The following is a 23,717-nucleotide window of genomic DNA, read 5'->3' as shown; positions in this document are numbered from 1 at the left end:
CAGTAGAGCCCCTTATTCACATTACATCACACTGAATTGCTCCTTATTCACATTACACCACACCCTATTGCTCTTTATTCACATTAGACGACACAGTAGTGCCCTTTCTATACGCAATGCCACATAGTAGAGCACCTTATACACATAATGCCACACATTAGTAATGCATTTACACACATTCCACACAGTAATGCCCCTTACACATATGAGACACCGTATTAATGTCCTTATAAACATAATGCGCCTTACCCTTACACATTATGACAACCTTTATAAATGCCCTTTTACACATAATGTCCCTTACACATATGCAGCACATTATTAATGCCCTTATACACATAATGACACACATAGTGCCCCCTACACATTTGCTGCACAGTATTAGTGCCCCTATACACATGACACACATACAGTAGTACCCTGTTACACATATGCCACACATTATTTATGCCCTTATACACATAATGACACACATAGTGCCCCTTACACATATGTTGCACATTATTAATGCATTTTTACATGACACACATAATGCTCCTTACACATATTCCCACTCACATGCACACAGCACTCACACTGCCACTCATACTGTGACCTCTGCCTCTGGTTGGATACAGATGTGTCCTCATAAATATTGCCTCAATGCTAATGTCGGGCACACCTTTTTTTAATGACAATGCATCTAATTTGCATTGCTATATGGCTAGGGTACACAAGCAGCTTCTGCTGATTAAAATGATATGCAGCATGCCTATATACTGTGTGAGACTGTGGCTGTATCTGCATATGAAATGCTACACACAGAATATAGGCATGCCGCATATCATTTTAATCAGCAGAAGCTGCTTATGCCCCAAGGCATATCAAATGCCCTAGGCAATTGCTTAGTTTGCCTATGCCTATGGCCGGCTCTGGCAACAGTCCCTGCCGCAGTGGAGTTTACAATCTGTATTCCCTAGGGCTCGCGTACACGCTACGGTTATTTTATTTTTCAGAAGCCAATTATCCAGTGGAAGTTGCAATGCCGGGGCTGCAGTGCAGTCCAAAACTAAAAGAGGGGACCCCAACAACACAACAGCACCAAACGCATCACCAAATGCTGCCCAACATAGCCGACAATCAATGGGAACAGCAAGCCCACTGCTGCACCACTGCAGCTGCGGGTCAGTCTGTTGAAGCTGAGGAGCTCTACTGCGCAGACTCCCTATTAGTTCCTCCAGGGAGGCTTCAACCCCTTCCCAAGATGGCCCCTGTCTGTAGTTCTGTGGATGCACGGCACCATCTTGTCGCTGTGTTAGAGCGCCACAGTGGGAGACGGACATCTTCCATTTAGCTCCTCAGAGATCTTGTGATTGCTACTGATTCACCCTGCTAGAGATGTTGGTACCGCTTGCATCCTACCCACATACAGTCATCGGCTGCTCCGCACAAGTCTGTATGCATAATTGCTAGAAAATAAACCAGCACACTGGTTAAGTACTGGGCTGTTCTGTGTCTCAGGGCAACCGGTGGTGTGTACATACCACTGCCACCTGCGCACACATATTCCAACACAACCCCCCCCCCATCCCCCCCCCCTACCCCAGACTCCGCTGCCAATCAGCTCACATTGGCTAGCTGGCTATCTGCCTGTCCCCTGGTCTGCTCACCAGGGACCATTGCATGAAAATGATCAGGCCCCTCAAATGGACAGTATCAGACCAATGCTGACTAGCTCAGTGCCCCTGCAACAATCATGCTATGATGGCATTTGTAGTGCACAATGGTCTGCCGATCACTACAATGCACAACATCCTCAGATGCACCTGCTCTGCAGCATTGTCCCTGGGAATCACGCCAAGACTTGACAGTTATGAAAGGGTCTTTCAGAACCCTGGCCTCTGGTCGCTGACAGAAATATTACTGACTGTTTACATTCATCTCCGATTCCAGTTATTGTAGGACAAGGAGTGCGAAAAGGCTTCTCGAGTAGCACTAAATGTTCATCTCAGTCTACGGTTTATAAATAAACACTCGCTGGAACAACAAGACTGGAGCATGCCCCGTCCTATCCCTCGCCTCGCTGCCAAGGCTAAGTCACATGTGACAACACTGAGCGTGCCACGCACAGCTAATATTAGCAGAAGCTCTGCTGTCATGGAACAGGTCCTGTATTTTGCCTCCAGAGTAAGTCAAGTTAGAAATCAGCACCTGAAAGACAAGTCTCTCTACAGGCTCTAACATGGCGTCCGGCTGTCCCAGCTGATGCACGAAGGCCGATAGGACTGTGAGAGGACGCCCTCACTGAGGTAAATCGGGTATGTTTTGTTCTTACTGACCTGTGACTGCATTTGTACCTTATTGTATATTATATTGAGGAGATTTATCAAACCTAAACTGGACAAGTGGGGATGTTGGCCAGAGCAACCAATCATATTCAAGCTACCATTTATCAAGTACATTTTGTAAAAGGTTAGCTGGAACGTGATTGGTTGGTATAGGCAACACCTCCACTTATAAGGTTTGATAGTAACTGCGGATACAAAGTGGCGTAACCATAGACAGCAGTCAGATGTTTGCATTCACCAAATAGACAGAAGATGTTACCCGCGTTCTGGTTCTCAATAAGTCGTGCGCAGTTTATGGCAGTTAAGGGTTTTAATTATATATTATTGTCCAATAATAGTAAGACATAAAGGAGAGTGCTTTAGGGGTGTTTGAATATATAGGCGTGGCCTGGTGCAGGGAGAATAGTGTGGCCAGTTGGTGCAGCGCAACGTGCGTGAATTTGCATTGCACATGCTAACGCATTCTGCACACATTTTAAAGTAATGTGATCGCTTAGGTGCAAGTCAAGGAAAACTATTTCTTGTATTATTAATCAAGTCCTTTGTATCAGTTCAGAACAGATGAAAGATTAAAGCATTTGGGGGAAATGTATTAGACCTTCCATATCAACCAATCAGATTCCAATCATCATTAATCAAGTACGTTCTATAAAATGATACATATCAACTGATTGGTTGGTATGGGCAAGTTCTCCACTTAACCACTTCTCCACTCTGTATAGTATATTACAAATATCAAAATTGACATGAAGTGACAGCCAGGCAGATAATACATATAAGCAGTGCTGCCATCTCGGGAAGGGGGGACTGCTGGGTGCCCACAGACTCCGCCCCTACCCATGTGTGCCTCTGTGTACCAATATATGCCGCTGTCCGTACCCATGTGAGTCTCTGCCTCTACCCTTGTACACCTCTTTCCCTACCCATACATGCCTCTGCCCCTACCCATGTACACATCTTTCCCTACCCATACATGCCACAGTCCGTACCCATGTACACATCTTTCCCTACCCATACATGCCTTTGCCCCTACCCATGTACACATTTTTCCCTACCCATACATGCCACAGTCCGTACCCATGTACACATCTTTCCCTACCCATACATGCCACAGTCCGTACCCATGTACACATCTTTCCCTACCCATACATGCCTCTGCCCCTACCCATGTACACATCTTTCCCTACCCATACATGCCTCTGCCCCTACCCATGTACACATCTTTCCCTACCCATACATGCCACAGTCCGTACCCATGTACACATCTTTCCCTACCCATACATGCCACAGTCCGTACCCATGTACACATCTTTCCCTACCCATACATGCCTCTGCCCCTACCCATGTACACATCTTTCCCTACCCATACATGCCTCTGCCCCTACCCATGTACACATCTTTCCCTACCCATACATGCCACAGTCCGTACCCATGTGTGTCTCTGCCCCCACCCATTACACCTCTTTCCCTACCCATACATGCCGCTGTCCGTACCCATGTACACATCTTTCCCTTCCCATACATGCCACAGTCCGTACCCATGTGTGCCTCTGCCCCTACCCATGTACACATCTTTCCCTACCCATACATGCCTCTGCCCCTACCCATGCACACATCTTTCCCTACCCATACATGCCGCTGTCCGTACCCATGTACACATCTTTCCCTACCCATACATGCCTCTGCCCCTACCCATGTACACCTCTTTCCCTACCCATACATGCCACTGTCCGTACCCATGTGTGCCTCTGCCCCTACCCATGGGGGTAATTCAGACCTGATCGCTCGCTAGGGTTTTTTGCAGCGCTGCGATCAGGTCAGAACTGCGCATGTGCATGCACCACAATTTGCAGGTGCGTTGCACAGGTACAAAGCTGATCGCCGCTCAGCGATGGGTTTGTGCAAAGAATCCATTCGTAAGGTGATTGACAGGAAGAGGGCGTTTGTGGGTGCCAACTGACCGTTTTCAGGGAGTGTTTGGAAAAACGCAGGCGTGTCCAAGCGTTTGCAGTGAGGGTTCCTGACGTCAATTCCGGTCCCGGACAGGCTGATGTGATCGCAGCGGCTGAGTAAGTCCTGGGCTGCGCCTAGACTGCACAAGATCTTTTCGTACAGCTCTGCTACACATGCCATCGCACACTTGCAAAGTGAAAATTTTCTCCCCTTTGGGCGGCGACTATATGTTCGCAGCAATGGAAAAAACCCTAGCGAGCAATTAGGCCCCATGTCCGCCTCTGTCCCTACCCATACATGCCGCTGTCCGTACCCATGTCCGCCTCTGCCCGTATGTTAGGCAGGATCTTTTGTTGGCAAAATGAAACCCTTCAGTTTATCAAATATAATTTGGCATAAACAAAGTTCTCTTTTCCCTTGAAGCAATGCAGAGGTAGAGTAGTGCTGCAGGCACTGGAGGCTTTACCAGGCACGCTGGAGGTTTGAGAAGGGGGTGGGTGGGTGGGCTGCCTATTTTGTCAGTCTTGGGTCCCACAACGTTTGATGGAGGCGCTGTATACTGTATATTGTACATACATCACAACATCCCAAGCAAAAAATACTGAGACAGTTCCCGGCATCTACCCAGCAGCGTTTCTAGAGAGGACGGCACCCATGTGCAGACTCCGTGGGCGGGCCCCCTCCTCTCCTGTAGCCGTCACCACCGTTGCTAGCGCTCTCAGCGCTGAGACTCTGACACAGTGCCAGAGTCTACAGCGCATGCGCAGGACTCCGAAAAATGGCCGCGGCGCCATTTTACCGGAGTCCTGTGCATGCGCTGTAGACTCTGGCTCTGTGCCAGAGTCTCTAGCGCTCAGTGCGCTAGCAGCGGCGGTGACGGCTACAGGAGAGGAGGGGGCCCACACACAGTCACCAATGGATGCCAGAAAGGTAAGTATAGAAGAAATGGGTACAGTGTGTGCGGTGTGGGCTCCCTCTGGACCCAAGGGCCTGTGTGCTCTGCACACACTGACCCATTATAGATATGCCAGTGCATCTACCCAACCATGGGGGTCATTCCGAGTTGTTCGCTCATTATTTTTTTCTCGCAACGGAGCGATTAGTCGCTAATGCGCATGCGCAATGTCCGCAGTGCGACTGCGCCAAGTAAATTTGCTATGCAGTTAGGTTTTTTACTCACAGCATTACGAGGTTTTTTCTTCGTTCTGGTGATCGTAATGTGATTGACAGGAAGTGGGTGTTTCTGGGCGGAAACTGGACGTTTTATGGGTGTGTGTGAAAAAACGCTACCGTTTCTGGGAAAAACGCGGGAGTGGCTGGAGAAACGGAGGAGTGTCTGGGTGAACGCTGGGTGTGTTTGTGACGTCAAACCAGGAACGAAACTGACTGAACTGATCGCAGATGCCGAGTAAGTCTGGAGCTACTCAGAAACTGCTAAGAAGTGTCTATTCGCAATTCTGCTAATCTTTCGTTCGCAATTTTACTATGCTAAGATTCACTCCCAGTAGGCGGCGGCTTAGCGTGTGCAATGCTGCTAAAAGCAGCTTGCGAGCGAACAACTCGGAATGACCCCCCATGCCAGGCCCATTTTCCATGATGCCAAACACTTTCTCTGGCAGGCTACACCCATGGTGACCTACTGCAGGGTGCACTGTCAAGATACAAGATAGTGAATCTGCCAGACATAATGGGGGTAATTCAGAGTTAATCGCAGCAGCAAATTTGTTAGCAGTTGGGCAAAACCATGTGCACTGCAGGTGGGGCAGATGTAACACGTGCAGAGAGAGTTAGATTTGGGTGGGGTGTGTTCAATCTGAAATCTAAATTGCAGTGTAAAAATAAACCAGCCAGTATTTACCCTGCACAGAAACAAAATAACCCACCCAAATCTAACTCTCTCTGCACATGTTACATCTGCCCCACCTGCAGTGCACATGGTTTTGCCCAACTGCTAACAAATTTGCTGCTGCGATCAACTCTGAATTACCCCCATAGTCCTCTGCCTTCATTCATCTAAGATTTGTTATTTCTATTTGACTCTTCTGTGTTTTGTTTTAGAATTTAAGGCGTCTATTTATTAATATCTGGCCATAGGGCTGATTTTCTGTTGACATTTGTCACAATAGGAAATCATCTATGAGCATCTAAGCTTCCTCTGCATAACTTTGCTGGGTTGGCAAGGTTTAAATTACCTCTTCGGCGACCCATTGTGAAGGGATAGGTACATGTGGGGGCCGGCTAGCAGGCTCCAGGGCAACAGAAAACTTTGGGTCCGGCACATTCATGTTTTGGGGGCCCCCTATCCCTTCACAGTAGGTAAATGCCAGCCAGCCATTGGCTCTACCTCACTATGTGTCTCCAGCCACATCCTTTGCCAGTGTCTCTCAGCCCTATACCCCCATGTCTCTCCTTCCTCATCCTCGCCAGTGTTGTCCCATTCTCAACACCTGTCATTCTGGCCTCATCCTCGCCTGTGTCGCCCCAGCACAATCCCTGCTGTTTTATCCTTCCAGAACTATCCCTGTGTCTCCAGCTTCATCCCCCCTATGTCTCTCCAGTCTCATCACCCCCCTGTGTCTCTCCATCTCAAGCCATTGACTCATCTCCCCTGTGCCTGTCAGCCTCATCCCTCCCACCCGTGTCTCTCAGCTTCATTTCCCACATCTGTCAGCCTCATCCCCTTCCCTGTGTCTCTCAGCCTCATTCTCTCCATGTCTCTCAGCCTCATCCTCTCCATGTCTCTCAGCCTCATCCTCTCCATGTCTCTCAGCCTCATCCTCTCCATGTCTCTCAGCCTCATCCTCCCCGTGTCTCTCAGCCTCATCCTCTCTATGTCTCTCAGCCTCCCCCTCCCCCTGTGTCTCTCAGCCTCATCCTCCCCCTGTGTCTCTCAGCCTGATCCTCTCTATGTCTCTCAGCCTCATCCTCGCCAGTGTTGCTCCATTCTCAATACCCGTCTTTCCGGCCTCATCCTTTGCCTGTGTTGCTTTGTTCTCAACACCTGTCTCTCTGGCCTTATCCTCAGAGGCGTAGCTAGGGTTTTCGGAGCCCAGGGCAAGCTGGAAAATGGCGCCCCCCCCCAAAAAAAAAAAAAAACACAAACAAAAAGAAGCATGTGCGCTCGCAAAAAAAATGTTTTTTTTTTTTTAGAAAAAATGGGCGTGGCCAACCCCCAGAAGGGGTGTGGCTATGCTCCTGATGGGGTGTGGCCACTGAAAATGGCCCACAGTGCCAGTTACATTGCCCCACAGTGCCAGATACAATGCCCCACAGTGCCGGATACATGCCCCACAGTGCCAGATACATTGCCCCACAGTGCCAGATACATTGCCCCACAGTGCCGGATACATTGCCCCACAGTGCCGGATACATTGCCCCACAGTGCCAGTTACATGCCCCACAGTGCCAGTTACATGCCCCACAGTGCCAGTTATATGCCCCACAATGCCAGTTACATTGCCCCACAGTGCCAGTTACATTCCCCACAGTGCCAGTTACATGCCCCACAGTGCCAGGCCCCACTCAGTGCCAGTTACATATGCCCCATTTGGTGCCAGATACATGCCCCACTGTGCCGCCAAGCCCGCCGCCACCCCCGTCACTCACCGCTTGTTGTTATGTGAGGGAAGGAGAGCGCAGCGCAGCGCCTCTCCTTCCCCATTACCGCTCCAGGTCTCCGGCGGCTGTCTAGCGCCGGTTCGCTAGCCAATCAGAGCTCGCGGACCGGCAGCCAATCAGGAGCGGGTCCGCAAGCTCTGATTGGCTAGCGCCGGAGACCGGACACAGCAGCGCTGCTGGCAGCGGCGGTGAGGGGAGGGAGAGACGCTGCGCTCTCCTCCCCTCATATTTCGGCATGATGGGGGCAAGTGGGGCATGACGCCCTGGTCGCCGGCGGCGCCCCCCTCTCCTGGGCTTGCCAAGGCGCCCAGGGCACGTGCCCCACTCGCCCTACCCTAGATACGCCTCTGCTTATCCTCACCTCTGTCGCTCCAGCACCATCCCTGCTGTGTTCCTCCAGAACCATTCCTGTGTCTCCAGCTTCATCTGCCCTATGCCTCTCCAGTCTCATCCCCTCCTGTGTCTCTCCATCTCCAGCCATTGAGAGAGGAGATTGCTGCTTCTCAGTCCAAAGGACATTGTGAGCACTCGCAAGGGGATTTGTGTCCACCCCTGACCCTGGCCCTTAGTCTTTCTTTTTGTAGTGTGTTTTTGGTGTTTGAGGGATTTGTTTTCTTTTGTTTTCTGTTATTACTACAATTATTATTTATTCTTAATCTTAATAGAATTTTTTTATGTTCTTCTGTTCTTTTATTTGTATATTGTCCTGCCACGACTGTTGGGAGATCACTGCATGATGTTAGGTCTAAACTCGGCAATTTAACATGGTGTAAAATTGAGGTTCTTTTAGCATAATTTTTGGACACAAAATTTGGGCCCACCTACCACAGCCTCTGGAGAGGGGGCTGCTGGGAGGCAAGGGGGCTGCTGGGAGATGTAGTTCTCAAAATTGCTGCCCTGGGAGGGGGGGAAGGGGCACACACACACATACACACACACACACACACACACACTCACTCATCACACAGGCATTACATCAGGACTCTGAAAACAGACAGTAAATAAAAGGAGATTTAGTGAAATCCACAGATTTAGTTTTTGCTACAGTGCCCGGCTGTCCTCTATCCCAGTGAAGTATAATGTAGTATTCCTAGCAAATAAAATAAAAGCAAACAAAATAAAACCTGCATCAAAATGGATTAATATAATCCATGCTCCTCAGTGCCTACTGGGCCCTAGGAAGTAGACTGGGTTGCAGAGTGGGGGGTAGTGCTCAGGTCATAACAAAGTACAACGAAACAATAAAACTCTGGGCAACATTAACATCCTGCACCGAGAACAGAACACTATATAGCACAAGCCTGGTTCCCTTATGAGAAATCTGATTATTTCCTTTGTGGCATTAATTATGATAGATTCTGTTCATTTAGGAAATATTGGACTCATTCTTAATATATTGCAATAATGAAATGAGATCCCACATACCAGCATTTGCAGATCTTCTGGCTCTGTAACAGTGCTAGGATTAAGGCCACCAGACAGGGAAAGCTGAAGTCCAGCCACAGTTATAATACCTAGGATTACAAACTGCTCCATAAATTGCCTTGTAAAATTCTTAATACACTTATAAAGCCAAGAGAACAGAAACATACCAGCCGTTAGATGTACAAAACCTTGGGAAATTGCTTACAGGAGTGCCACAGCCTATTAGATTCGGTGGGGGCAGATATCATTTCATTTTGGTGCCCCTACAGTGTATCGCTGAATGTTATCCCCTCAGGAGATGCTGGACTTACCTGCCACGCGTTGGGTATGGTTGACTGGTGGACGGGATCCCTGCGTTTGCCACAGGTTTTAGTCCCTCTGTATATGGGTGTCGTGGACATCCACGATTGGGAAACTATGGGGTATGCAGATAATAGTGTATTAGAAGAAAAATACCACATTAATTGGCCCATTTACTGTTTATTGAGGTTTAGACTCGATAAATATAATTTGTTATCGCTGCTATTGAGGCAATAAGAAATTAATTTCCGCCAAGATGTATTAAAAATCACATCCAGGGACAGGCGCTCTGATAGGAGCCCATTCCAGCAATATGTAAGCGAAAGTGATCGCATCAGGGATCACTTTACATCATGCTGCGGACCTGCTGTGCAGGCGTGGCCGTTAGACAGTGCATGCGCCATCCGGACAGTCTCTCTCCCAGTAATATGTAGCCCACAGACTACATTGGCTAACGCCATCGCTATTGAGATGGGAAACAGGGAAAGCGCAGCAGATATCTTTCAAGAGATACAATTTAAGGGTATCCGATCTTTCGGTGGTTCCCATACATTTTCAGCTGGACCCAGGGCCGGCGAAAGGGGGGTACAAAGGGTACCCCCATACCGGGCCCCAAGGCTTTGAGGGGCCCCAAGATGTGGGGCCCCAGCATGATGCTTTTAATGATTCACAATTTTATTTGTTTTATCTGGATGCCGCCGCGCCGCCCGTCTCGCACACAGAATAGTCCGCCGGCGGCTACGGTAATGTAATCCCCGGCTCCCGGGTCCTGGCACTGCAGCGGCTGCTCTGAGACTCTGACCTCACGTAAGCTTGACAAGACACATGTCATGTGACGTCCGGTCCGGCGCACCGCCCACCAGCCCTTCCCTGCCTACTACTGCTGCGTCCGTCCTTTGAGGAACACATAGCGGCTCAGGCAGCGACGCAAGTTTTGAGGAGAGCAGCTCGGCAGCAGCGGCCTGACAGACTACTGGGGGGGAAACGGCACACAGGACAGTCAGGATTGATTTGGTGGTGTGACTCTGGTGAGCAGAGCAGTGCCATGTTTTTTTTTGTTTTTACACTTGTCTAATTAACCATTTATTAATAGTACCAAATAAAGCTCCAGTGCTTTACCAGCCAGCAATTGTTAAATATCATCCCTTTTTCTCACCTCAATATCAGATTCTTGTTTAACAGATTTTACTGGTAATTTACCAGTAAAATCTGTTAAACAAGAATCTCACATTGAGGTGAGAAATAGGGATCATATTTAACAATTGGTGGCCGGCTCAAGCTTTCTGCTCAAAGTGGGTGTTTGATAGCAATGGAATAGCCTATTATATGGATGGTTAGACTAGTCATAGCCGTAACTACGTGTGGGCCAACGGTGCGCTGCCCACAGCGCATCTGCACTGTAGGTGAATCCGCTGGCCCACAGACATGTTGCACAGGGCAGTGCCACACAAGAGAGACCAGCGTGCAGCCAACAAGCTGCAGCGCCCGGCAACCTTGTCAGCATGTGATATAAATTGGCTGCCGGGCGCTGTGGCTTGTGGTCTCCATGCTGTGGTCTCCCCCGCTGGCGCTGTTACAGGAGTAGCTGCTCCCCTCCCCTCCCTGCTGTTGTCTCGCAGCGCCGGCCTCAAGAAGCAGAGAGATGACTCCCCCCCGTGGGGGCAAGGGGGGTTTTGGGCGGGGGTGGAGGGGACCCGCAAAGATATCGGTGTACAGGGCCCCAAGATTTCTGTTGCCGGCCCTGGCTGAACCCAGTTGGAAATGGGGGGTAGGTCAGGTGCCGAGAGGGAAGGGGGGAGTAGGGCAAAGGGGAGCTGAGGAGGAAGAGGTGAGGATCATATGAAGTGGGAGGTGAGAAGGGCGTAGGACTGGTCCCAGGGAAGAGGCTGAGGGGCAAGAGGTGAGGATCATATGAAGTGGGAGGTGAGAAGGGCGTAGGACTGGTCCCAGGGAAGAGGCCAGCCCATAGTAACTAGCCACACACTGTAGGGGTTGGAGCTGGGTGCAGGGGGGGAGTAGGGCCCTGGAGGCAGGCAGAAAGAGTAGGTGGAGCAGCCAGAAAGGGTATTCTCTCCATTCTGATAATGCGCGTATTAACTGTAGATGGTGGCCGCACTGCTTCCTATGACCTAGTACTTTGCCACCCCCTTGCTGCCTCCCCCCCCCCCCTCTTCCCCCTGTTGCGGCACCTATGTCTACTAGGAATATATTACGGTAGTGTAGTTATTTTGTAAGGAGTCAGGTGCTTTTTCTGTGTTATCTTTATGCTTATTTTAAGGTCATAAAACATAAATATTTGAATGAGATGAACATGGACTGCTAATTTATCTGTTATTTCTTTGTTAGGGTGGCAGAAGACACCAGGCTAATACTCTACTATGGCTTTTTGTACTTCCTTTATTCCATGCAAATCCTTCTGTGCTGGGATTTTTCTACTAGTGTATTAAAAATAATAAGCCAAAAGGCTCAACATGGTTGACGAAACGCGTGAGGTCTTACTCTTCCATGATGAAGATCTCTCCTGTGGTTTGCTCAGGCAGCTGAATCAACTGAGACAAGCCAACCTACTGACCGATGTTATCATCAGCACAGATGACTGTGAATTTCCTTGTCATCGGAATGTCCTGGTCTCCAGTAGCCCTTACTTCAAAGCAATGTTCTGCAACAATTTTAGAGAAAGTGGCCAGGCTAGAGTGACTTTGATGGGTATTGATTCAGAAACTCTTCACCAGATAATTACCTATGTTTACACTGGAGAAATCCTCATAACGCTGCACAATGTCTTTCAACTCATTCAAGGTGCATCGCTGCTACAGTATGAAAAATTACTGGGGACCTGCTTTAAGTTCCTTCAGGACCAAATGACTCCTCAAAACTGCTTAAGTATGATTCGTCTTTCTGATTTCTTTAATTGCGAGAACCTCAAGGAGAAAGCTAGGCAAATTGCACTGCAGTGCTTCAAAGAAGTATCCATTTCAGAAGACCTGAAGGACCTTTGTGTCTCAGAGTTGCTTGACTATCTAGGAGACGATGATCTTTGTGGTGAAGAGGAACAAGTATTTGAGACTCTGATGGCATGGATCCGACATGACGTTGAGGGGAGAAAGTGTTATACGCAAGAACTATTTGAAAAGGTCAGGCTTCAGTATGTCCACCCAACGTTCCTCTTCCATTTCATAGCCAGTGACGCTCTTATCCAGTCTTCCATGGCTTGCCGAACCATGCTGGAACATGCATGCACAGTATTATTCTCTCTCAACGCAAACATTTCTCCAGATATTAAGCCCATGTGGCATGCCCCACGTCGCTTTTCCCACCAGGAGTTCCTTGTTAATGTTGGAGGCCGGAAAGACAGCCAGCAGACAACCAGGGATGTCTTGTTGTACAACGAGAAAGCCAACCAGTGGTTGAGGCTTGCCAAGCTCCCGCTGCGCTTACACAAAGCTTCCTCTGTCGGGTTGCATGGTAATGTGTATGTCCTGGGGGGGCTGTCCATTAGTAACAAGGGAAACATAGTTACCTCGAGTGTATATATTCTGTCTCTCAAATTAAATCAGTGGCGCAAAGGAGAATCCATGTTGGTTCCAAGGTATTCTCACAGAAGTGTAGGATACAGAAACTATATATTCTCCATAGGAGGAATTGGCGAAAAACAGGAAATTCTGAGCTCGGTGGAGAGGTTTGACAGCATATATAATGCCTGGAAGACCATGTCTAGTATGCCGGTTGCCGTCCTTCATCCGGCAGTAGCTGCCAAAGACCAAAGAATCTACCTTTTTGGTGGAGAGGATGTGAAGCAAAATCCTGTCCGGCTTATACAGGTAAATAATGAACAAAGTCAAACAAAAGATTGTTCATAGCCAAAACACTTGTAACTCTCTCTTTAGGTCATTTGGCTACTTATAATCAGTTTAAAGAGATGTACCAAACCCAAAGTGAACAAATCGAGAACTTGCCCATAGTAACCATTCAGATTGCAGCTATCGCTTATCTAACACATTGTATAAAATGATAGGTAGAAGTAGAATCTGTGCTAAGGGCAACTCCTCCACTTAGAAAGTTTGGTACATCTCTTTCTAAACTGTTTCCTTTAGTAATAACTTACTGACCATCTACATTTGATATAATAGAGTGAATTGCATTAACCCATTCCGTCCTATTTATAATGTGTGTGAACAGATGTTTAGTCATTTGCCATAGACAGCAATAGCAGCCGTAAGTAACAGTGAGATACTGGTAAAACAAAACAATTACAGATTTGTGCATAACACGTACGAGTTTTCCATTATATAACTGTCTCACTTTGGCTGAAGTAATCTCTAATGAATCGTGCAAACACAATGTTTTACACTTTGTGGAGTTCTATCTTCACCAATTCCCGGATTTCTAGTCTATGTGGGAGTTGGGCCTCAAGCAATACAGTCTTAGAACAATGTGTACATGGAAGTTTGGTCTCTCCTTGGCAAATAAAATAGCTTTTTCAAATTCTTGGAAATAAATAACTTTTGTCTTCTTGTTGAGGCAAGATCCAAACTTCTATCCAGCTGCTACCTGCTTCCGTCTTTTAATTAAATGGATCAAATTATTGTGAGTGAAATAGAGGAGAACGGCAAACACTGTGTGGGGGAGGCAGTGTTAAAGGGCAGAACCAGGAGGGGCACTTATGTCTGACCCTGAAAGCTGGGAAATGCTGACCTCTGCTGGTTGCTTAATGTAATGTTCTTCCAAACTACTGTTCAGGAGTTGTAGATACTGTAGGCCAACATGTCAGATCCATCAGCGAAATAGCTTTTAAGCCTTTTCAATCTATTCGCCTGGCAGAAACAACAGTTGCTGTTGGGGGTTCCACCCTTTTGTACTACCTCTTGTAGTGGGTATGCAATTCACCCCAAAACGCACAAACACATCTATAATCTGATTGTGCCGTAACATTATAGAGATCTATGTGATCTACTAAGGAACTGCCGCCACCATAGCTACAGTAATCTTTCTCGATTTTTACACTGTTTGGAAGGAGAGATGTGTTGAACTCTCTATTGGCTGTCGTCCAGGGCCATAGAGAGCTTTCCCAGGCCCCTATACAGCAGGTGGCGTGGTCTAATCATGGAGATGCCCCCTTAATAGAAAAATAACTGAAATAAATTGCTGTTAAAGCGCCGCAAAAGAACACTGACCTGGCAAGGGGGGCATTGTGTGCCCCTCAGCCAGTGTCAGATCCAGGGGGGGTGCGATCAGTGCAATCACTTTTCCCTCGGACAGACAGAGGAGAAAATCTGCATTCAGCAGCAGCATCCTCGGTGGACCCATCCTCTGTGGATTCATCATCTAAACATACTTATAATGACTCAGAGACATAACTGGCAGGGGAAAGGGTCAGTTTATTTATATTGTAAAAAGGCGAAAGGTATGAGTATAAAAGTAAACTAATATTAAATGGGGGCCGACTACAAGCCCATAACATCAACAATAAAAACCTGGATGGGGGCCAAATGCCAGCTCATCACCAACAACTCAAGGTATCCAAACTCCCCTCCCAATGGGAAAGATGTATCAAACCTTATAGAGAGATAAAGTACCAACCAATCAGCTCCTGTCATTTTTCAAACCCAGCCTGTAATATGCAGGTTAGAAGCTGATTGGTTGGTACTTTCCCTCTCCAAGCGTAGGCCCGGTACACACTGCACACTCACACGGGTCGTATAAGATATCTTCTGGTGCAGCACGGCCAATCAGAAGATATCGTGTGGTGCAGTTAAATGAGGGACGGAATGAAATATCGTTACATCGTTCATAGCATTGCACAGTGTGTATGACCAATCTCACTTGACCATTGCGCCATTTGGCCGTCGCGTGTACTTGGCCTTAGGAGTTTCCATTTTCTAAAAAGGGAGAATACAGGACATTTTCCCCAGGCCCATCCCTATATATTCTAATGAGGACCTAAACTAGCTTTTACCCCAAACATATACAAGTTGGTTACTGAAATTCCTCTCTTCAGCAATACGCTATACCCTAATTTTGGGGTACAGCTAGGAGTTACAGTATCCCTTATTTTTATTTTGAGAAGTGTTTGTCCTCTTATGTCACCTTTGCCCTGGATTCACTAATATCTTAAATCAGACCTGTAGCTGGGACCATTAGCTAAGGCCAGATGCTTAAGTGTTGCAGCTACAAATAGGAGAAGTTGTACTGTGCATCTGTAAAAAAATATTTACAAACTATTGGAGGTCTGTGACACAACATATACAGAACGTATTAACATGAAAGTAAAAATTATTGTGCTTTACCTCCCAGGTTTACCACATTGCCCGAAACATGTGGTTCAGGATGGAGACCAGGATGGTAAAAAATGTGTGCGCCCCGGCGGTTGTCGTAGGTGACAAGATTATCATAATCGGAGGTGAGTTTCCACAGACGTGTGCAATGCATACCGTATTTACAAAGGTGCGATGATTGGCTGTATGATCGCTGTATTCCCTAAAATGCGATATGGACTCGTGATAATACCGATCGGGTTTCAGCAAAGTGGTATGAATCAGGTTCACACTACTCAATTTAAAAAAGTGAATTGATCCTTTAAGCGATCACATTTACTAACCTGGAGAAAGTGCTGATTGTGTATGAAAGAAATATTAATGCATCAGTCACTCACAGCTGTTCTGTTGCAGGTTACACAAGAAGAATAATTGCGTATGATCTGACACAAAACACCTTTGTCAAATGCGCCGACATGAAGGACAGACGGATGCACCACGGCGCCACAGTCCTGCAAAATAAAATTTATGTGACGGGTGGCCGGTGCCTGAACGTGGACAATACCATCGAGGACTCAGATTCCTTTGACTGCTATGACCCTGACACAGACACATGGACCTCCAAAGGGAAACTACCTAATAGATTGTTTGACCATGGGTGTCTTACTCTGCAATGTATTCCAACACATTTACACTGAGCAGCACCTTTCTCTGTGGCGGATGGTGCAGTATGGACAGGGGAGGTGGGCGTGGCTTGATTTTGCCATTCACTTCAATGAACGGGTGGGTGGGGCACAGTGTATGAAAATGGTACTTTCATTGATTACGTATCACTCAGGAGCTGGAGGGAGTACTGCGATAGTTGTCGGAGACCAGATTGTGCAAAATTGTTGTGCGCATGCTCAGAAAAATGTGTTGAGCGTAAATGGACCCATGCATATTCATTACATTTTGCCACTCCAGTGGCTTCCACCCGAATTGGCCGATCAGGGTGGGACGTGCATGGTCTGTTGTAATCTACTGTGACTGCATGCAGGCCTGGGAGGAGACATTTGGCTGAAACAGATGGACCGTTTGCGACTTTGCGGGCAGAGGTGAATTTCTCATTAGGCACGTGAGGCATGTGTCTAGGGGCAGCACTTGGGCGGGGGGGTGAGCACTTGGATGCTTGTTTCATTTCTGTCAGCCCAAAATTATCAGTAACTGCTAAATATTTCTACTAGAACGTGATAATAATGTCAACTGCCAGATTTAGCAAAACATTTCTGGCCATCTCGCTGACACTGATTGGTGCTTTCTTCATCTTCCGGGCATAGAATATGCTGCTGTCAGCTTTTGTGAGTGTGTTTCAGAGTTTTAATTTTACCTTTTTCCCATTTTTCTTTGGTACAGAAGATAGAGGGTTGATTCTGCTGTAAGAGAGGAAGGTTTTAGCTTTTAGATTGAGCCAGAAGAGCAAATGCATTTGTCAGACGTGTGAGGGGAAGAGGACTGAAACATGGTGGAAAGTCTGGCGCATGGGTCTGTAACGCATCCCTGTGGAAACCCTGGGCCCATACGCAGAGGTTGCAGAGATCAATCGCATCTACGTTGCCGTTTTGTGGAAATATACCCATTTTGCATGCACTTTTTTTTTTTTTTTTTTTTTTAGGTGTTCGGTGTTTTTAGGCAGTTCTGTTATCTTTATGCCTTCCAACGGATAACTTCATGCTATTCTGTATAAGAAGTACTACAGCAGACATTTCATATTGGTAATGAACAATAAATGTATGTTTGTGTTATGCTGATGTATATGTTATTTAACATAATGGGGCAGGTGCTCATTAAAGTGCTTCCATCATGTGACTAGAGCAGAGGCAGCCATTGGCTGTTTCAGAGGTGGACGCAGACGCATACTTGCCTACCCTATGGAAAATTGGGTGCTGCTCCCAGCCTCCCGGAAAGGCATACAAGTATCCCCCAGTGCCGTCCATCCATCTGGCACCACCCACTGCCCCAAGTAAAGTGAGAGAGCTAGATGGCCAATGACGCAAATCGTGCTGATTCGCGTCAATGTAGCCCCCCACCCCTCATTATTATTGGCATTCTATGACGGGGGACAGGGCCACGATGACACAATCTCTGTGTGGAAGAGTCGCTGGTGGGGGATAGAGACACATGGGGATATTTCTCTACCCTTCACTAGAACCATAGGAAGAGTCTCCATTATTGCATACACCGGGCCTGATTCATTTTTGTAAGTAAAGCAAAAAATGCTAGCAACTTTGTGTCTGGAACAAACCATGTTGCCATACAGGGAGAGAAAGTAAATTTATATTGTTTCTGTGCAGGGTAAATACTGGCTGCGTTTGCATGTAGTCCACAAATGTTAGACAGCTTTATTTTTACACATCAATTTAGATTTCAGTATGAACACACCCCACCCAATTCTAACTCTCTCTGCACATATTACATCTGCCCCACCTGCAGTGCAACATGGTTTTTCCCAGTTGCTTGCTTTTTTGCTTTACTTACAAATATGAATCGAGCACACTCTGCACTGAGACATGGATCCTCTTCGAAATACATACTTACTATGCATTAAAACAAATATGCAGTACTACACATATACATAACAGTGATGTATTCCTTCATTGAAACAACCTCACTGATTAATGAGCATTTGTTCTATACATGATTTATTCATAAATGCATAAATGTAGTCAAATTGACTGGCTTGCAGTCACATAGGTAACGGAAGTGCTCAGTTCATATTAGGCATGAGTATATTTTATGATGTAATGACATGGTAGAAGCCCAAATAAAAATTTCAAAAAATACTGTCAATACATTATTTTTACTCAGTTTGTTTCGGGAAGGGGCCAGTAAATGCAGGGGTCGAGGAAACTACCGTAGATGACGTCTTTCAAGGGGCACAACTGGTTAGGAAATTATGTTAACCTAACATACTGTATGCATGTCATAAGTCAGTCACTTCCATCTGACAACCCAGTCATCCTTCTGATCATAAGTCCAGAGAGATCATTCCTGTCAGTTAGTATGGCTTTCAGTTATGCAGATAATTCCTGGCTGACGTTTTTAGGTAAGCCTCGTTAGCATAGGGATGGTTTCCTCACATAATGATGTCTGAAGGAAAAAAGGTACGTTTAAAAATCCGTGGAAAACTGTTCTCAAGTGTCAGATTTGTTGGGGTTCAGTCTGATGAGAGCTGTTTCATCCCTGTTATTTACCAAGCAAATAGGCTATATAGGACTCGGAGTACTGTTTTCTGTAATTTTATCCTGGGGTTTTTTTATAACAGTTTTGCATTTATTTCATGTGTAATTTTGTATGTATGTCTAACAGCACTTTTTTAATATTAAATCTAAAATGTAATAAGTTTTTACTTTTTTACTTCCAATGCATTCCTTTTTTGAAGAGAAGCGTTGCTTGGCTGTGTTACTCCTATGAATGCTGTGCGTTATATTAAGACTTTGAATGAAGGGGTGTTAAATGTCGACCACTTGACTACCATAGAGCATAGAGTGTGTCAGTACATATAGTTGTGTAGCAGAATATATTGACCCAATATAACAGTACGTGCGAATGCGATTGTTTAGGGTCCTATTGTCATAAAAATAGTTTACTGCAATGTGCATAGTTTAGGGTACTATTATCCTAACTAGAGTGGTCATTTGTGTAACTGTATTTAGGGGGAGATGTACTAAACAGTGAAAAGTGTGGAGAAGTGAGCCAGTGGAGAAGTTGACCATGGCAACCAATCAACATTGAAGTAATATTTATCATTTGCATACTATAAAATAATACAGAGTAGCTGATTGGTTGCCATGGGCGACTTCCCCACTGGCTCAATTCTCAGCTCTTTTCACTGCTTAGTACATCTCCCTTTGCGGTCCTATTGACTTAATCCAATTTGCGGTGACCATGATTACGTTGTGTGTGGATGGATGTAAGGTGATACAGATAGATCTGTACCTGTGTTAGAGGGTGCAAGACTGACTGTTGAAAGTCTGTGATCCCCTTTACTGTTGTAGTGTTTGTATGAGAAGAGAGCTGTCAACAATGTCAAAATCAGCAGAGAAATCTAGAAGAATAAGAAGTAAGTAATGGCCATTAGACTTAGAAATAAAAATAACCAGATCATTCCATACCATAGGTCTGTCTCTGTGGAGTGTTGGGAATGAAAGCCATAATGAAGTTGGTTCAAAAAGCTGTGTGAACTAATAAAGTGCGTGAGGCAAGTGTAGGCAGTTCTTTCAAGTACTGTAGCTTGGAGGTACACAGGAGCTGAGAGATGGGATGGTAGTCTGAGTTAGGGTCAGAATTTAGTTTTTTCATAGGGAGTAAAGATGGGGGTAATCAGTGCATGCTTGAACAGTGATGGAAAGATACCAGTAGAGACAGTGAGATTACAGATTTTAGTTAAGGCGTTGATGAGCATAGGAGACATCTTACTGATTTTTTGAAGGTATAGGATCAAGAGGAGAGGCAGTATAATAATAATACTTTATTGTCATCAATAGTTCAATGAACAATCAACGAAACTAAAAAGCAAGCATATACAGAGACCATAAGAACAGAACGAAAAGAGCACTCCTGAACCCAAGACATTCCCAATTGTCAATTTATCTCGGTCCTATCTGGTTTAACATGTTTATTGCTTTTGGGAAAAAACTACCCCTTAACCGGTTAGTCCGACAAAGAATAGAACGGTAACGCCTATTAGATGGCAACACAGAAAACATCCCCCCATTTGGATGAGATAGATCTCCCAAAATACTTCTCACCTTAGTGAGGAGCCTTTTTTCATATATATCCTGAATACAGGGCAGGCTGACTCCAATTACTCTACTTGCAGTTTTAACCACTCTCTGAAGGGACTTACGTTCTACGGCAGTACAGTTCCCAAACCATACCATAATCCCGTATGTGAGGACACTCTCTAAAATTGCTGAATAAAAATTTACTAAAATCTCCTTACGTATTCCCGCCATACGCATTTTCCTCAATAAGAACAAGCGTTGTTGGGATTTTTTAACAACACATCGTGTATGGGTACCCCAAGACAGGTCATTGGAGATGTGAATGCCCAGGAATTTAAAGGACTCAACTGTCTCCACAACCTGATTATTTACAACTATAGGACAGGAGGGCTGCTTGTGAGTTTTCCTAAAATCTACAATCATTTCTTTCGTTTTTTTTACGTTTAGAATTAAATGATTAGTTTGACTCCAAGCTTCTAACCTAGCGACCTCAGATCTATATTCTGACTCATCGTCCTTAGTTATTAAACCTACGACTGCGATATCATCGGCAAATTTAATAATGTGAACTGACTCCGAATTTGAGAGGCAATCATAGGTAAACAGAGAGTACAACAGGGGACTCAGTACACAACCCTGAGGCACCCCTGTACTGATTACAAGTTCGCTTGACAGGGAATTGTGCAGTCTAACAGATTGGGGCCTGTTGGTCAAGAAATCCAAGATCCATCTACATACAAAGTTGTTCAATCCCAACTGAGATAATTTAGACACTAATGATGTTGGGATTACTGTATTAAATGCTGAACTGTAATCCACGAACAAAATTCTCGCAGAGGAACATGTGGATTCTAGATGGGTAGCCACACGATGAATCAAGGTGATAGCAGCGTCATCTGTCGACCTATTTGCTTTATATGCAAATTGAAAAGGATCCAGATTGGCTGGGATACTTTTTTTTTATGTGTCCCATAACCAATCTTTCAAAGGCCTTCATTATAAGAGATGTCAGAGCAATTGGTCGGTAATCGTTTGGCTCACTGGCCTTACCATTTTTGGGGACAGGGACAATAATAGATGACTTGAAACACTTAGGCACATGACAAGTGGCAAGGGAAAGGTTAAAAATTATGGTAAAAATCCCAGCCAACTGCTCAGCACATGTCTTAATAACATTTCCCGGAATCCCATCTGGGCCGGGGGCCTTACCTGATTTAGAACTGGCAAAGCACCGTCTAACAGACAATTCATCCAGTACCAGGGGCTCCACGTTCTCCAGATTCCCATCCCAGTCAACAGGGGAAACCATGTTATCAAACCGGGAATAAAATATGTTTAATGTCTCCCCTAGGGAACTGTCAACCTCTTTATGAGAGGGGTTCTTATTAACTTTGTAGTCAGAGATATCTTGAATACCTTTCCACAGACTTTTTGCATCTTTATCATTTTTAAACTTGCTTTCAAGTTTAACAGAAAAGGCCCTTTTTGCCTCTATTATACCCTTTTTTAATTTTTGACGGGCAGCCCTAAAAACATTTTGGTCACCAGATCTGAAAGCTTTGTCTCTCTCACTTAATAAGGTTCGAACCGTGCCGTTTATCCATGGTTTATCATTTGCGTAAGTTCGAACACACTTTTTAATTGTTACACTCTGTATGCAACAACACACATAACCAAGGACCATGGAGGTGAGGGAGTCCACATTCACATTATTATCATCCCCCAGTGATTCTTCAATGAACAACCCCCAATCAGTAAATTCCAAAGCATCCTGAAGTTTCTGCATTGCACCCTCGGGCCAAACTGTAATATTAGTACTGGTCGGCCTAAACCGTTGGACTACGGTTTTGTATGCTGGAACCAAAAATAGGGACATGTGATCAGAATGACCAATATTGGGATATCTAAAAGTCGCATAAGCATCCTTAATATTACAGTAAACATGGTCCAACACATTTCCCCCTCTAGTAGGGACTTTAACAACAGTATTGTAGGTAGATGAGAAGAGTGTAAATACTTCATCTTCATTTGTGGGAACAAATGAAGAGAAAGTGCCAGAGGATTCAGATTGGGAATTGAGCAGTTCACTGGCTTTGGAAGAGCATATAATTTTTTTCGTATTTTATCAATCTTGTCCTTGAAATAGGAAGTGAGATGTTGCACATTGACAGTAGCTGGTGGGTTTGGTGAGCAGAGCTGGAATAAGGCTAAGGGGGACCCGGGGCACTTTAGACAGCGGGCATTCAGCTGCAGACAGCTAAAACGTACCTCCGTGACATCACTTTGAATGCAGGCAGCTGGACAGAACCTTTGTGATATTAAAAGTACCACTGTGACATCGCAATACATTCAGCTGCAGGCAGCAAGACAGTAACACTGTGACCTCACAATGATTTCACCAGACGGCACTTACAAAGTACCTCTGTGACATCACATTGCATTTAGCTGCAGGCAGCTAGACAGTATCTCTGTGACATAACAATGAATTCAGCTGCAGACAGACTGTACCTCTATGACATCACAATGCATTCAGCTGCAGACAGACTGTACCTCTGTGATATCATAATGCAATCAGCTGCAGGCAGCAAGACAGTACCTCTGTGACCTCACAATGGATTCAGCTGGAGTCAGCTAAATAGTACCTCTGTGACATCACACTGCATTCAGCTGCAGGCAGCTAGACCGTAGCTCTGTGATATCACAATGCATTCACCTGCAGACAGCCAGTACCTCTGTGACATCACAATGCACTGAGCTGCAGACAGACTGTAGCTCTGTGACACCATGATTACGTTGTGTGTAGATGGATGTAAGGTGATTCAGATAGATCTGTACCTGTGTTAGAGGGTGCAAGACTGACTGTTGAAAGTCTGTGATCCCCTTTACTGTCTCATGCAAGTCACGGACATGTGCAGCGGCATGAAGTAAGAATACTCACTACATCATAAAATCACTCTCATTTCTGTATAACTTGGAGACTGCAAGCCAAGAGGCTCTGCACCATCCAAGAGAGACTTATGTTATAAGCACATTACAAGCGGACTTTTAGAAAAAAAGAATCTGTCAGTAATGGAGTT

At 45.7% G+C, this 23,717-nt stretch overlaps 1 protein-coding gene and 1 long non-coding RNA gene across 3 annotated transcripts in view; one reads left to right on the top strand and one right to left on the bottom strand.

The window, feature by feature from the left end:
• Positions 1-23,717, bottom strand: part of LOC134928535 (uncharacterized) — a 411,940-nt gene that overhangs the window by 243,796 nt on the left and 144,427 nt on the right. The gene's annotated exons all lie outside the window — the stretch shown is intronic.
• Positions 2,075-18,696, top strand: KLHL38 (kelch like family member 38). 2 transcript variants are annotated; one of them, XM_063924395.1, is made up of 4 exons: positions 2,075-2,288; positions 11,970-13,444; positions 15,918-16,023; positions 16,292-18,696. In XM_063924395.1, the coding sequence occupies exons 2-4, from the start codon at positions 12,095-12,097 to the stop codon at positions 16,573-16,575; spliced, it is 1,740 nt and encodes a 579-aa protein (XP_063780465.1). In that variant the 5' UTR covers positions 2,075-2,288; positions 11,970-12,094; the 3' UTR covers positions 16,576-18,696. The 2 variants fall into 2 exon arrangements, with proteins under 2 accessions (XP_063780465.1, XP_063780466.1); XM_063924396.1 differs by having other exon boundaries at positions 2,075-2,297.

Source organism: Pseudophryne corroboree, chromosome 5 (genome assembly GCF_028390025.1).
Source record: "Pseudophryne corroboree isolate aPseCor3 chromosome 5, aPseCor3.hap2, whole genome shotgun sequence".
Taxonomy (NCBI): domain Eukaryota; kingdom Metazoa; phylum Chordata; class Amphibia; order Anura; family Myobatrachidae; genus Pseudophryne; species Pseudophryne corroboree.
This window is presented reverse-complemented; position numbering and strand designations above follow the sequence as displayed.